A 14,743-nucleotide genomic window follows, 5' to 3' on the forward strand; every position below is an offset into this window, starting at 1 on the left:
AAAAAAGGCAAATATGCCAGTGTTTGTCTTGAAAACCCTCCAGAAAAACAAAATCTCCCTGGCCTAAATCTAAGCTGCAGCTGCAGTGCACATGTCTGGGTAGTGAGGGATGGCAGCACCACTCCAACCACCACCAGCAGAGGTGCTCAGACCACACCAAGATGGTTATTTAATTCCCCAGCCCCTGGAGGGCTCAAGCACCGAAAGGAGAAGGCATTCATATTTAAGAATCTGCAACTTTTCCTGGCTTTTTTTCCCTGAAATCCCCCAAACTGAACGTGCCTGCTCTTACAGAGCAGAGTGTGCTTATTAACCACTGGTCTGGCACACTGGCAGACCAAGTGAATGAAAGAGCAAGAGACTGGAAAGGGAACTTTCTAATAGTGAAGAAATGGGAAAGAAAGGGGAGAAAGTTATAATTAACAAAGCAACAGAAGCTCATCACCTCACCTTTCCATGGTCTTTGAAGAAAAGAGATAGAAAGCAAACCAAGTAATAGGAAATAAACCAGGAAATCCCAAGCATGCAATGAGCAGCTGGGAAACAATCACCTCTGGATGTCACGGTGCAATGAGCTGGGCACTGTGTTCCACAAGATAAATCATGCTGGAAGAACAAGCAGCTTGTGACTCGCTGGGTAAAACATGAGTTTGAGAAAACTCACTTTATGGAGTGACTCAGTGCAGAGCAAGCCATGCTAACTCCATGAAATCATGGCTGTGCTGCCCTGTCCCCCAGGCAGTGTCACTGCAATGAGCTACTCAGGACTGCTTTGAAAATAAACATCTTTCAAGTTGTTTTGCTCTTTACTTTCAAGGCAACAGTTAAGAGTAAAGTGTGAGAGTGATGAATGCACACTTTGGGGTGTTTTAATAAGCTTTTTCTTTCATGTTGCTTGGCAATTAAATTGATGGAGATGTACATTTGTTCCTGCTCTGCCTGGGGTATCACTCAGTCCATCTGAACTCTGCCCTGCAGCTCCATTTTTTAGAGTAATTTTTAGGCACAGGAACGAAACCTCTTTCCTCAGGGTTGATTTGATCTTGTGGGTTTGTTGCTTGCCTTTAAATAAATTTAAATAAGCCCACATCATTTGCACATAAGCCCTGCACAAACACAAGTGAACCAGCAGAAGTTCCAGTTCTGCGACCTGCCGGGCTGCGGCAGCACATCCCACTGCCAGCCAGGGATGCCATACCAGCCAGATTCCTGGAGATGCTGTGCCACACCAGGCAGCTGACAAAGCTGGAACACTTCTGAAAAAGGCAGAAGTGGGCTCTCAGTGGGCAGAAGTTTCAGTGCTGGGCTCTCATTCTCCCCAAGCACCTTCAAGGGTGCCCGAAGAGAAACTTCACTGGCAGGGGGCAGGACTCCCAACGCCTCCATCCCGTGAGATGGGCTGAGCTGCACTTCGCACAGAGCCCTGGGGACACGAAGCCACGCAGGCAGTGACCCTGCCAGGGCAGGGCTGTGGCTCTGGGCTCCGTGGCAAGCTTCCCTGGAGCACAGTGCACCATCTGTGTCCTCCTGGCCGTCAGGAAAACGCTGCTGGCTCGGCAGGCACGGGGAGAGAGCTGCGGAAATACCGGCGGCACCGCAGGTGTGGGGAGAAGGAGCTGCTCTTCGCACAGAGCTCAAAGAAGCCCTGAGCCCTGAAAGCCACGCTGTGCAAGAGCCCACACAATGAACAAGGGCAGGCCCACAGCTGCACCTCCCTCACTGCACTCCCCTCACCATGTGCTTGCTCCTGAGAGAGAGCAGGGTTTGCCACTGAGGCACACAGGAGGGACATTGAGGCTGTAAAGTCATCATTACAGGACTGTCCAAAAAGTCAGTCCTGAAAGTGGCCAGGAATAAATGCTTTCTGTCAGTGAGGGCTGGGAACAGGAGGGCACTGCCTGGCACGTAGAGAATTTCATGCCTTTTGCAGTGTCTTGAGCAGAAATGAAGAGAGCACAAAGTGTTTCCATGTTAACCAGCCAAAGAGAGATTCCTGCACACCAAGACTCTGCTCCTCACACAAGGCAGAATTAAGGTGCCATGATCATTTTTAAGGACAACACATACAGAAGCAAAAAAAAAAAAACAACCCAGTTTTCTTCTTTACACCTTACCATATTAACAATTAATAAATAGGTGTGCAATTGAAGCATCCCCAAACCAGATTCTATCTCCAGAGAACATTATTCAGGCTGAATTTAGGATTTAAATCCTGGGCTTCTAGTTATTTCATTTCCAAATAACACAGTGGTCCAGCTCACAACAGCTGGCACTGCTGTGCCTTTCCAAAACTGACAGCTGATCAACATCACCTGCAGAACCCAGCTCTGACATCCCCTCAGCTGGTGAACAAAGCTGGTAACATCCAGCCTCACAAAACCCAGTCTGTGGGACAAAGAAACCGTGATAAAACTGAGGTTTTAGTAGCAACAAGAATTTTTAGGGGTAATAAGGAGAATGAAGAATGGGGAATAAGAAGGGGCAGCAGAAGGATGATCCTACTGCTCTATCAATAGAGATCTCAACAGGATAAACTATTGTGTCTTCTTTTTAAAATGGAACACCTCTGGCTGCTGCAGCTACAAAAAGCGTCATGACAAATGGTCTGTGGGCACCAAAATAAGGTCAAAGGACCCTGAAGAAAGTGAAATTCCTTTTCCAGGCCTCTGATATAAACTGGAGATGGCTGAAACCAAGAAGCTGCTGAGGTTGCAGTTTGGAGAGAGAACTTCCTTTACACTCTGTGCAACCCCATCTTCCTGGCAAGGGACAGGAAGATCGCTAATGTGACATCTCTGTTTCACCATCACTCCCCAGAGCTCTTGTAATTAGCGAAATCACTCCTTTTCTCTCTCCATCGGACACCTGGCAGATAAGCACACAAAAATCCGCCTACAACTGTCAAGCTGATAGCATCTGTTTTGACAGCCACGGCACAAAGGTCAGCCACAAACTCCCTTATAAAGGTCATTTTTCCAGCCCAGGGTGGAGGCAAAGGAGAGGGATTATTCTGGAAGTTCAGCAATACCTCTCTCCTGTCCCAGCAATGAACAGAACTCCCATACACAGCTCACGGCTCGCACCTCCCCTGCCTGAAATAATCCCTAAACCACAGGTTTTTGCGTTTCCAAGAACGCCCCGCTGCACAGGCTCGCTTTGTTCCTTGTGGGTTTGGGTGCATTCCTCCTCGGACAGATTACCACTGTGTCCAAAATGCATCAAATCCATCGGAAAAGTTTATGGCAAACTTAAAAAAAAAAAACTAAAAAAATCAAATCAACCAGCAGAAAGCAGCCCCAAAGACTTACGTCAAGATTTCTTCTGGTTCTGATTTAAAACCTGGAAAACGCACAGACAGCCAGAGGGACCCAGAGCTCCCATCCCAGCCCCAAGGAGTAGGGGAGGGCGGCTGGCAAGCGGAACGCGATGTGTGCCTGCAATGGCTGTGATTTGCAATTCGAATTCCTGACCGAGCCGTGCCCTGGCTATGATTCCTTGGCTTTGCCGCGCGTCTTCTAAAGCGCTGCTGAGAGCCTGACGGCGGCGGTGAGCGCCTCGCCAGCTCCTTCCCCAGCCTGCCACCGGGACCGGGGACACCCAAAAAGCCACGAGCGAAGCAGGAGCTGCCCGGACCTCCGGCACAGCGGGACAGGTGCGGGATGCAGCCGAGCGCCAGCGGAGGATGCTCGGCCAGCGCAACCATCCATCCATCCCGCCGCCCCGAGTGATGGATGGGCTGGCAAACTCCCCAGCGGTGCCGGGACTGCCGCTGCCTGGGAATCCCAACGCGGGACAGAGAGAGGGACCCGCAGGGACCGCCCGCCGCCCGCTCCCCGGCGCGTCCCTACCGTGTGCTCTCGGCTCGCCATGGTGCTGCCGCGGCGGGCCGGGCCGGCCGGTGCTATAAGGGCTGCGGGACACGTAGCGCGGCCCAGGGCCGGCCCCTCTCGCCCTGTGCCCGCCTCCGCCACCGCCTCCTCCGGCCCGGCCCCCGGGGGAACCGGGCAGGGCGCTGCGGGCCGGGGAGCGCGGCCCTCAGCCCCCGGAGGAGCGGGCGGAGAGCGCCCGGTGAGCTCCGGCAGCGTGACTGGGGAGAAGTGCCCTGGAATGAAGCGCTTGGGGCTCTGCTGCTGCGGTCGGGGAGAGGAGAGGGAGGAGGAACGGCCCACACAACGCTGCCGGGCGAAAAAGCAGCTCCCGAGGAGGAGGGTGATGATAAAAGTGATGTTTAAAACAAGCGGTGCTGGAGGTTGGTCCCTCAGGGTTTGGGAAAAATACAGAAAAAGTTGAGAGGAAACATAGAGGAGACTCCCAGCAAACAAAGGGCAGCAGGTGAGGGGAGAGAAACGCCGTGACTGACAGCTCTGCCCCAAATCCTCGGTTTCCCACTGCTGGAAAAGCTCAGGTCCCTGAACTCTGCTGAAACAGAGGAAAGGAGAAGCAATGCCCTGGTGGAGAGAAACCGCAGTACAACCCTGGGATGGCCCGTGAGTCAGGGACACAGAAAGGAAGATCCTGGTGGGTGGGTAATTCTCCACCTGGGGTGAACGGTGCCATCCAGCATGGCATTTGTCCTCCTGGACCACCGCCTCCTGCTCCTTACCCATCCATGGATCCATCCCAGGGCCACAAGGATGGCTGTGCCAACTGTTCTGCCTCTCCTCTAGGAGGAGATACCTCACTTCTCCTCGTGCCTGCAAGAGCAAAGCTCCCTCCAGGTCCAGCATGCTGGGCCTACTTTATCTCTTCAGCACATGATCACCAGCAGTCCATAAAATATTCCTGTTTCATCTCTGCCCTTCCTTCCAGCAGAGTTTAAAATCCTTGATGCCCTGACTGAGCCCCTTGAAGGAAAAGGAAAAACGTGTTGGGATTTTGCAATGCTCCCCGTTCTCCTGATGAACTCTTGAAACAGAAAATGGGAAAGCCCAAGGGAGCAGTGAAGGGATAAATGGGGTTCCCCAAATGAGATCTTGCTGCAGGAAGAACACTGTGGGAAAACAGGGACGTGAAGGAATGGGGCTGGAAGGAGGCAGCAGCACCTGCTCAACCAATTCCCAATGCCAGGCAGCTATTAGAGTGTGATCAGCTATCAGCTGAACTAATCCCCAGTGTAATTCCAGTTAAACCCATGGCATTACATTCAGGATTAACTCAGCTAAATAATACCAGGGTTGCTTTTGAGCATCACTCATTCCTTGCTTTTCCTCATATTGTTTTTCTCAATTAAGGGCAGCTTAAATTTCTGCCAGAGAAACAACACAGCAAGGTTGGAAGAAGAGGGAAAGAAGGCTGAATACAATATCCAGTGGAAAAGTCCATTCTGGCACACTTGAAATTCCCATCTTTGTGAATTACCTTGCCTTTCTGAGCCTTCAGGAAAGCAGAAGGGTGGAAAAGGTGCCCAACAGACCAAGGCCAGCAGGGAAACACATTTACTGAAGAACAAGGAGCAGCACAAAGGGGATTGTGAAGAAGGAGAGGCACAAAGAGGGGCTTCTATAACAACAGACCATCTAAACCACCCTGGCCTGACACACAACTGGCTCTAGAGAGGGCATTTTTGAAGGCAAACTTTTTTTTTTATTAAAAGAGAGCTGTAGAAAGAAAAGGGGAAAAGACAGAAAACTAGTGTTTACAATGTAACAGAAAAATTAGCATCCAGAGCATGTAACACCCCCATGTTTCCCCTAGATACCTATCAGTGAGACAGAAAATTAGTCAACATCATCTCCATTTGTTGCATCATTCTTCACTTCTAACTTCATCAAAGTTAGTTCCCTTCTAGGAATTAAACTGACTGCTCATAACCTTCCCGAGAATTCTAGCAAATATTTTGTGCATAAGAGATCCAAGGGTTTTTCACCTATTTTTCACTTATTTTTCCCAAGCACAATGGAAAGAATTGCATGAACTTTCATTACATTAAGCTATAATAATGAAACAGATTTGGATATTGTCACAAGTTTTAATTTGTGTGGGGCTTTTCAAGGAAATAACTGATGAAACAATCAGAAACTAAGCAAGCAAGAAAGAAAAAAAAATCTAGTTGCTTACCTCAAGAGACAAACAAATTAGTGACTCTCAATTTTCACCAAAGAACTTCTTGGGCTACTGAACAAGAGCTTCAGCCTCACACAGCCAGGGAAAGCAGCAGCATCCCAGCAAAGCAGGCAGGGGCTGCCCCTGGATCCCTGGCAGTGCCCAAGGCCAGGCTGCATGGGGCTTGGAGCAGCCTGGAATGGTGGAAGGTGTCCCTGCCATGGCACAGGGGTGGAATAGGATGAGCTTTAAGATCCCTTTTAACTCATACCATTCAGTTATTTTATGATTACAGGGAAGATTTTTATTTGTGGTGATTCTCACTCTACTTACAGGAGTAAACTGGGACTCCTCTCCTTACTGGGAAGGACAAAATGAAGTCATGCCCTTGTGAGCTGCCCTTGTACACTGGGATTCAGCATTTTCTTGCAACGTCTGTTCTGCCCTGACACCCTGATCTCAAAGAAACAATAAATCCCTAGAGAAAGAGCTCTCAGGAGCCCATTGTGCAAGCTGTTAACACTAACAGAGAGCAGAACCTAAATATAACTCCCCCTAACAGGCCCAGCAAGCAGCTGCTTGTGAGGCATTTGCTCCATCCATCTTCCCCATTCCAAAGCACCTTCTTAGCCCAAATTCCTGTCCCAGCACAACCCAAGGAATTGCCCCAAAGCACCAACACTCAGGTCAGCATTCCCAAGCTGGCCATGAGCAGTGGGACAGCTTCACCAACACCTTCTGCCACCTACAAGGTGGAGATGAAGAGGCCACATCCCTTCTGCCCTGAGCTATCAGCCCCAGAAGTGCTGCAGCCTCTGGGCAGTGCCATGGAAGGAAAGAGCCATGCCTGGCAGAGCTCTCCCACAGGGAAGATCCAGGGGGAGGTCACTGTCTCTGAAGTTGCACAGCTATGCTCTGAAATCCTTGCAGGAATTCCCTCATTTGATGACTGCTGGGTGGAAAAGCACTCCCACTGCTCCCTGCACTCAAGCTACTCCACACTGCTGCTGCCTCTGCTCTTGATAATTTGCTTTCCTAGCACAGGGAACATGCAGATCAAGGTTCAGTGCCTATGGGGGTCCCAGTTTTTGGTTTCTCTGGGTCTGGATTGAAGGCACTTGAGACAGTAATTCATGTTCAGACTCAGGTGTTTATTATTTCTTATCAGTAAAACAGCCTCACTGCTGTGAGTTTGGCAGATTTTCATTAGAAGGCACCAAATGCCCAACAATCTCTTGGTACAAGGTCTTTTAAGACTAAACTGTCTAATGAAGAGCTGACACCTGGATTATTTTCCCTTTTACCCCAATAACTGATCCCACAGAGCCTCAGTGGGGACTTTTCTGCCCAATTACAAAATGCCACCCAAACCCATGGAGAAGAAGGAAGAAGAAGCAGCATGAGGAAAAAACCCAGGATGACACCCTGTGCCCTCCATCCTGCTTCCATCCACAACACACTAAAAATCCCAAACCCTCAATTTCTCACCCAGTGACACACCCACACTGCTCTCTATGATCTATTTCACACTTTTGTGGGTTCCAGTCTATCTTGAAGTCCAGGAAACTTTCTCCATGGATGAGGGTCAAAGTCAGTGCTCTCCTGAGGGGTCAGGGCACCCCAGGGCAGACAGAGAAATATTCCCAGTGCCCTGGGTTTCCACAAGTGCCTTGCTTAGTTTTTCAGGTGATGGAGACAAGGTTGCTGCCTTCAGCACCATTTCTTCTCAGATTCTCTGGCTTTGTTTTGCCAAAGTGCCAGGGGAAGCTGCATCCTGCAGTCACTGGGAGTGGGACAAATTCTGTTCATCCTGTCCCCAGTGCATGAGGTACCTTTGAAATCTGAGTATTCCCGAAATGAACACACGTAACTCCTCTGGCATCAGCCTGCAGAGATACCAAACTGCCCCAACAAGCACTTCCAGCTTATCCACCTCACCTTTCACCCTTTGCACAAAGGGGGTTGAATTCTGTGCATAAGTCAAGGGTGGATCTGCAGCCCTAAAGCCTCACTTGTGAAATGTCAAATCAGAAATGAGCTAAGAAAGCCAAGCACAGATTGCTGGAAGCACCAGAGATCCCAGCTTAGTGCATTACCTCCTGGAATCAGCAATCAGGACTTGAATGAGAACAGGAAATGTTTTTCCTTTCCTTGTTCCATAATTCAAACACACAGGATCACCCCCAACTTTCAGAAAGCTGGTTGGAAGAACAAGAGCTCCAGAAGTGACAAGAAATAAGCCACTGAAGCCTCCAGCACTGGCAACACCCACTGCTGTTGGGGACTGCTACGGCCAAAAACAGAGTTCCAAACCAGTTTGCCAGGATTTCACAATGGGAGAGAGGAGCCCAAGGCAGGAACAAGCCCTGCACCTACCTGGGTCTTCTCATAGTGCTGTAGAGCTGACTTTAAACAGCCCAGGCCAGGTTTTTAATGCCCCAGTGACACATCCACTCCTTGCTTTCCCACACAGCCTCTGGGCTGCACTGACAGCTCTGAAGGATCCCAGTGCAACTGGTCCAGCCTTGGGGATGGCATCCCACACAGACCAAATAATCATGAGGGAAATGGTAAAAATGCAAATTAATCAATCTCACAGCTTCTTCTGTCACTTTCATTTTTAGGGGAGGGACAAACGTGTCCTGTTCTCCAAGCACTGCTCAGCAAAGGATGCCAGACTGACCGAGGCTGCAGGAGCTGAGCGGGCACCTGGTGTCCCCTCCCTGCTGGAGCAGGGCCATGGCAGAGCCCAGGGCACAGCACTGTGTGCACCCAGCTGTGCCCCAGCCCCAGGGAGGAGAGCCCCCAGGCTCTGTGGGCAATCTGCTCAGGCTGGGCACTGCCCAGGGAAGAAGTTGTGCCTCCTGGGCAGGGCAATGGCTGGGCATCAGCTTCTGCCAACCAGATCTGTAAACTTGATTTTTCTCAGTCCCCTAATTTATTTTTTTAAAATTAATATTTCAATTTTCCCTTTGCCTCTCTATAAACCTGTGGTGCCTTCCAGGTTTCCTTGCCAGTCCCACAGAACCCAGAGCAATCCCAGCTCCTACATGCAGACAAACCTCATGCTCTCCTTCTGATTGCACACCACAGCTCCAATAGATAAAATAAAATCTAAAATATATATCCCTACCAGGGCCTGGACAACAGTCTACAAGGAAGGGAATATTGATTTTAAAGTATCTTGGCTTGGAAGAAAAACAAGGATTTTTATCCTTTTGTTGTGTGTCATATTGCAGTAAAGATATTTATTTATTGAGTGTAATTATCTAGTACAGGTCTGTTGCCTTTGCCCTATGTGATTTCTTATCCCTATCACAGACTTTGACCCATACCCCTACACCTTGTTCGTTTTACAATACCAGAATAAAAATCCCAGCTCCTGAATTTTTTTCAGACTCACTTCCCTACAGTAATCTGGAAACTCAGGAAGTCAGATTAGAAGCCATGTATGTCTTCTTCTAAAAGCAGGCTGGCAGAAAAAAAGGCCAAAGATATCTACAGAGATACCAGGCTGGCTACAGCTGCCACCAGGACAGTGGGGACTGAAGCTCAATCAGTTCAGAAAGGGCCAATTTAAAACCCAGCCTCTCCAGGGCCAGGCAGTGCTGGAGCTGGACAAGCCCAGACAGGTGAGAAGTCAGCTCCTATCACATTTTGAAGTCTAATTTCATCCTAATCCTTTGACAAAGCAGCCAGCTGTGACAGCAGCTCCTACCTGTCACTCCCTCCATCTCCAGACACGTGTGAGCAGGAGCACCAAGCACTTTGCCAGCACAGGGAAAACCCCATGGTCCCCACCTGTTTTCACTCCTGTGCAGAAGCAGATTTAGGATCTGCAATACACTGCTGGATTGTAGAACATTCCCCCCTGTGCCATTCCCCAGTGGGGTTTGTCACACAGATTTCCAGGCAAGCTGTCAACCATGACAGATGTGTGCTGCCACCAGCTAAGAAAAGGTTTCTCACAAGTTCCTCATGGTTTCTCACAGGAAAACCATGTGAAGGGAAACAACTTCTGGTTTGCTAAACTCAATTTTGCTATTTTTAGAATAATCCAGAGAAGCCTTGTCATAGAAAAGCCAGTCAGGTAGAAGTGATAAGCTAAAAAAAAAAATCAGGGTGATATTCAGGTGCTGGGTGCTTTATTCAAGCACTGATTTGGAGGCACCTCAAAGCCCATCCAGTGCCACCCCTGCCATGGCAGGGACACCTTCCACTGTCCCAGGCTGCTCCAAGCCCTGTCCAGCCTGGCCTTGGACACTTCCAGGGATCCAGGGGCAGCCACAGCTGCTCTGGGCAAAGTGGCCCAATAAGCATGACAGAGTTCAAAGCTCCTGAAAGCTCTCCCTTTCTGTGCAGGATGGAAACAATTCCTCATTTCCCAGCAGAGCTGTCTCCTGCAGCCCAGGTCTCTGCTCTGCAGGCTGTGTGTGAGAGCTGAACAAGTAGGTCACATGAACCTCTGCTGCTCCTTGTCTTGCCTCATCCAGCTGGAAGCTCCAAGCACACCCCCAGATTTGGCTTTGACACCCAGCTCCAACCCTGTGCCCAAAGCTGGGCTGATCAACACATGCAGCACCTCCTGGGGGAAAAGAAAAAGAAAAAAAAGAACCTGAACCTATCAAGAACCTCCTTGAGTCACCACCTCTTTCCTGCCTGAGCAGGGACAGGGGGCACAGGGCAGTCAGGCCTTGGCATGCCCGGAGTGGCATCTGCTCCCAGCTCTGCCTGGAAAGGATGCAGATGGACACAGGGGAGATTTGCTCCATGGGAGCACTGGAGGATCCATCCCACCTGACCTCAAACCCAGGAGAAGAAAGGCAAAGGGGAAAGTGTCACTGATATTTTCTGAAAAATCCCTTTGCCAGGATTTTTCTCCTGAGAAGCCTTAGAAAAGTGATTTAAACAATAATTATCTGATTGCTTGGAATGTGGTTTGCAGGTTGCTTACCGACAGGTGCATCTTTCATTGGTTCCAGGTGAATTGTTTTTACTTAATGACCAATCACCATCAGCTGTGTCAGACTCTCTGGTCAGTCACAAGTTTTTATTATTTATTCTTTTCCTGCCTTCTGATGGCTCCTTTCTCTTCCTTTAGTATAGTTTTAGTATATAATTTTCTTTGAATATAATATAATATCATAAAATAATAAATCAGCCTTCTGAGAACATAAGAGTCAATTCTCATCTCTCACCTCATCCTGGGGACCCACAACACCAGAACAATTAATAGCCACAGGAAACCTCCTGATTATCCCAAGGGATAATCAACCCCTGGAAAGCCCAACATCCTCACTGGTGGGTTGAGGGCAGAGCTGCATTTCCTGCAGAGGAAAGATGTGCTGCTCTTTGCCACAGCAAGGCCCACGAGACCTGAAGAACAGCCTGATAATTCTGGATTATGGGAGATGAAATCTGAAGCCCAAAGGCTTTCCTGCAAGGCCAGGACCCAGCAGGATTTTGCATATGCTTCATGCTTGAGAGGGCTGGGAGCACGAGGCCCCAGGGAAGCAGATCCTGGATAATAAAAGCAGCAGGCATGCAGGCAGAGAAATGCAGGGTAGGGTTGGCAGCACTCTTTATACTGCAAAAAATGAAATTTGTTCCATACAAATCCACATGCAAGAAATGACCTGTGGCATCTGGTGAGAAAATTCTGTAGCAGAAGATGGGAACCAGGGCATGAAACCTCCTTAGGGCCACAGAAAACAGCCCCTGACCAACCAAATAAATATAAAAACCTCACTGGCCTAATGATTAACTTTCCTGAGAAAAAAAGGGAGGAAGATCTCTGCCAGCAGCGAGCTGTTGGACCTCATCTGGAAAACCAAGCACAATGGTGGTCACTAAAGTTCAAAAGAAGTGAAGTGAAACAAGCCAGCACACACATGAAATAAGTCAGGTGAGGAGGAGAGATGGAGAGGGACCAACTTATCAGATCTGGCAAAGCCAAGACTGAAATGAGATGCCAGAGGCCTCTCCAGAGGGATCAGGTCAATGACTATGTCAGGCCACAACAGGAAGACAAAGGGTGAGTATAACATTACAGGCTGCAAACCAAAGCCCTGAGCACTTCAAATCTCCCTTCTGCCACAGGAACCAGGAACTGGAGCTTAGGGGGTTGGGTTTTTTAATTTGATAGGTAAATGAGAGGCTGGACATGACCTGGTAGCCCAGAAAGCCAACTCTGTCCTGGCTGATCCAGCACAAAGGTGGGATCACAGAGGAGCAAGAGCCACCTCCCTATGCTTTGGACAGAACTGATTGTTTGAAAATATTCCCTCAACCTCATCATTTGTATATTTATTCTAACAAACCAATGATTCATTTCAAACAACCAACATTTGAAAATATAGGATATTGCACATTCATAAATATTAGAAAGTTGTTCCAATTTTCAGAAGTATTTTCAGGCAACCAAAACCATGAGAGAGCAGCAAAATAGCAATAATAGCAAGAAGGAGCAATACATCATACACAGAGGACATCTTGGGATGCTATTTTATGTGGAGGAAGTGTGAAATAAAAAACCTAGAAAAGTTCACAAGAATTATCATTTCACTCCTTTTCAAGTCAACAGCACAGCCTCACCTTGAACAGTGTGTGCAAGTGTGGCCCAGGAAATGTATTTATAGGCACAGGGTAAACTCATGCCAAAAATCAAAGTAGCAATGAGAAGAAAAGAATAACTTCAGCACAAGGAATAAAGAAGCAAGAAGAGCCCCTCCCATGCGGGGTAAAGAAAATCAAAGTCACAAGTAGCACAAGTGTGATGCAAAGAGGTCGAGTGTTTAACTGCTCTCCCAACAAAAGTGCTCCAAGGAATGGGATGAATTGCTGGTGTTGAGGAAAACAGCACTGAAACAAGATCAGTATCACCAGAGCTGCTCCAGAACACATGCCAAGCCTCACCATTTGCATATGGTAACTAACTCTGCTGAGAATGCTGGAAGCTCTCACTGTTTTCAAATCACAGCTCCTGGAAATGTGGCTGAAATTCCAGTCTAGCAGGAGACTCAGATGAGAGGAGCTGGACCTTCCCAAAGCTCCAGCTGAGCTCCAGCATCCACCTCATCCCACTGCAAAGCAAGGCATGGAATCACAGAAAGGTTTTTTTTGGAATGGACCTTAAATCCCATTCCAGCCCCTGCCATGGGCAGGGACACCTTCCAGTGACCCAGGCTGCTCCAAGCCCTGTCCAGCCTGGCCTTGGGCACTGCCAGGGATCCAGGGACAGCCCCAGCTGCTCTGGGCACCCTGTGCCAGGGCCTGCCCACCCTGCCAGGGAACAATTCCTAATTCCCAATATCCCATCCATCCCTGCCCTCTGGCAGTAGGAAGCCATTCCCTGTGTCCTGTCCCTCCATCCCTTGTACAGAGTCTCTCTCCATGTTTCCTGTAGCTCCTTCAGGCCCTGCCAAGCCACAGTTTGGTCACCCCAGAGCTTCTCCTCTCCATATGAACAATCCCAGCTCTCCCAGCCTTTCCTCCCAGCAGAGCTGCTCCATCCCAGAGCCTCCCCTGGACTCTCCCCAGCAGCTCCAGGTCCCTCCTGTGCTGGGCCAGTTCTGCAGGTGGGGTCTCACCTGAGCACAGGGGCAGAATCCTGTCTTTGGGTTAGGAAAGCCAGGAGAGCTGTGTAGAATAGAAACTATTTAAGAGAAATATATAAAGCTAAACACAAATCCACTGTCCTAAACTCAAAAAAACCTGTAGCCACACTCAGGAGTGGATGGGGAATGTTTGCTGTCCCTATTCTTAAGGCACCACATCCCACCAAAAGCCAGAGGGCACCAGGCTAAAGGACACTGAACCTGATCCCACCTGGATCCTCTTTCTGGAGTGTTTCCCAGAGCACCTGGGCACCTTCTGCTTCTGTAAGAGGTGCAGGATCTGTTACCACAGCCAGGGAAGCATTTGAGAGCTACAGGTCACTCATGTGGACAAGCCTGCAGAGCTTTTCTGACCCCTAAATAAATAATGCAAAATTCTCCTTCTTCCCTCCATACTATTCCTTGTACAGAGATCCCAGCCCTGAAGATAAGGGATTTGTTTCTGCTAACTGAACACAGTAACAGGCGTGCTCTAACCTTTCAGCAGAATGTCAAGAGAAACAATGGTCCCTTGAAACTCAAAGGAATTGTTAAATCAAATAAATAAATGAGACCACCACCATAAATGCCACATGCTGTTAGCCTGAACCTCCTCAGTCCTGACCTTCACTCCAGGCCAGTCATGTCAGGAGAAAATCTGTAATTTAAAGCCCAGAAAAGCAAGAATGTAGCACTTTAAAGATAAGCCATTACTCCTGCCTCAGCAGCATCTGATAATACTACCTTCCTTTTGAAAAGTCAGACAACAAACACAACTCTTTAATGTATTAAAGACCCAAAAACCAGGGAGAGGGGAGATGGATGGTGGTGACTGTGCTCCTTCCCGCAGGGATCTGTGTGGTGTCTTCATTTGAGAGGCATTTCCCTCTTTGCCTGTGACTGCACAGTTTGGGGGGCTTTTCCCTGCTTTAAACAAAACATCCTCTGTTGTTTTCCATTTCCAGCTCTCTTGCAGACTAATACACCTTCACAGAAAATGTAGGAACAGCCCTCAATCTAAGATGATGCCATCCCAGCCACCACACTCTTTTTTGCATCTGCAAAAACCTTGTCAGGAAATTGTTGCTGCTTTTTATACCAGGGTT

General features: G+C 48.7%; 1 protein-coding gene across 1 annotated transcript in view; it reads right to left on the reverse strand.

Moving 5' to 3' along the window:
* PAPSS2 (3'-phosphoadenosine 5'-phosphosulfate synthase 2) overlaps window positions 1–3,949 on the reverse strand; it is a 30,910-nt gene extending 26,961 nt beyond the window's left edge. The window contains exon 1 of the mRNA XM_018911122.3: window positions 3,849–3,949. Within this exon, the coding sequence (XP_018766667.1) occupies window positions 3,849–3,869 (21 nt within the window). The 5' untranslated portion in view covers window positions 3,870–3,949. The remainder of the gene's footprint in view (window positions 1–3,848) is intronic.
* Window positions 3,950–14,743: the final 10,794 nt, after the last annotated feature.

This window comes from Serinus canaria, chromosome 6, assembly GCF_022539315.1.
Source record: "Serinus canaria isolate serCan28SL12 chromosome 6, serCan2020, whole genome shotgun sequence".
NCBI lineage: Eukaryota > Metazoa > Chordata > Aves > Passeriformes > Fringillidae > Serinus > Serinus canaria.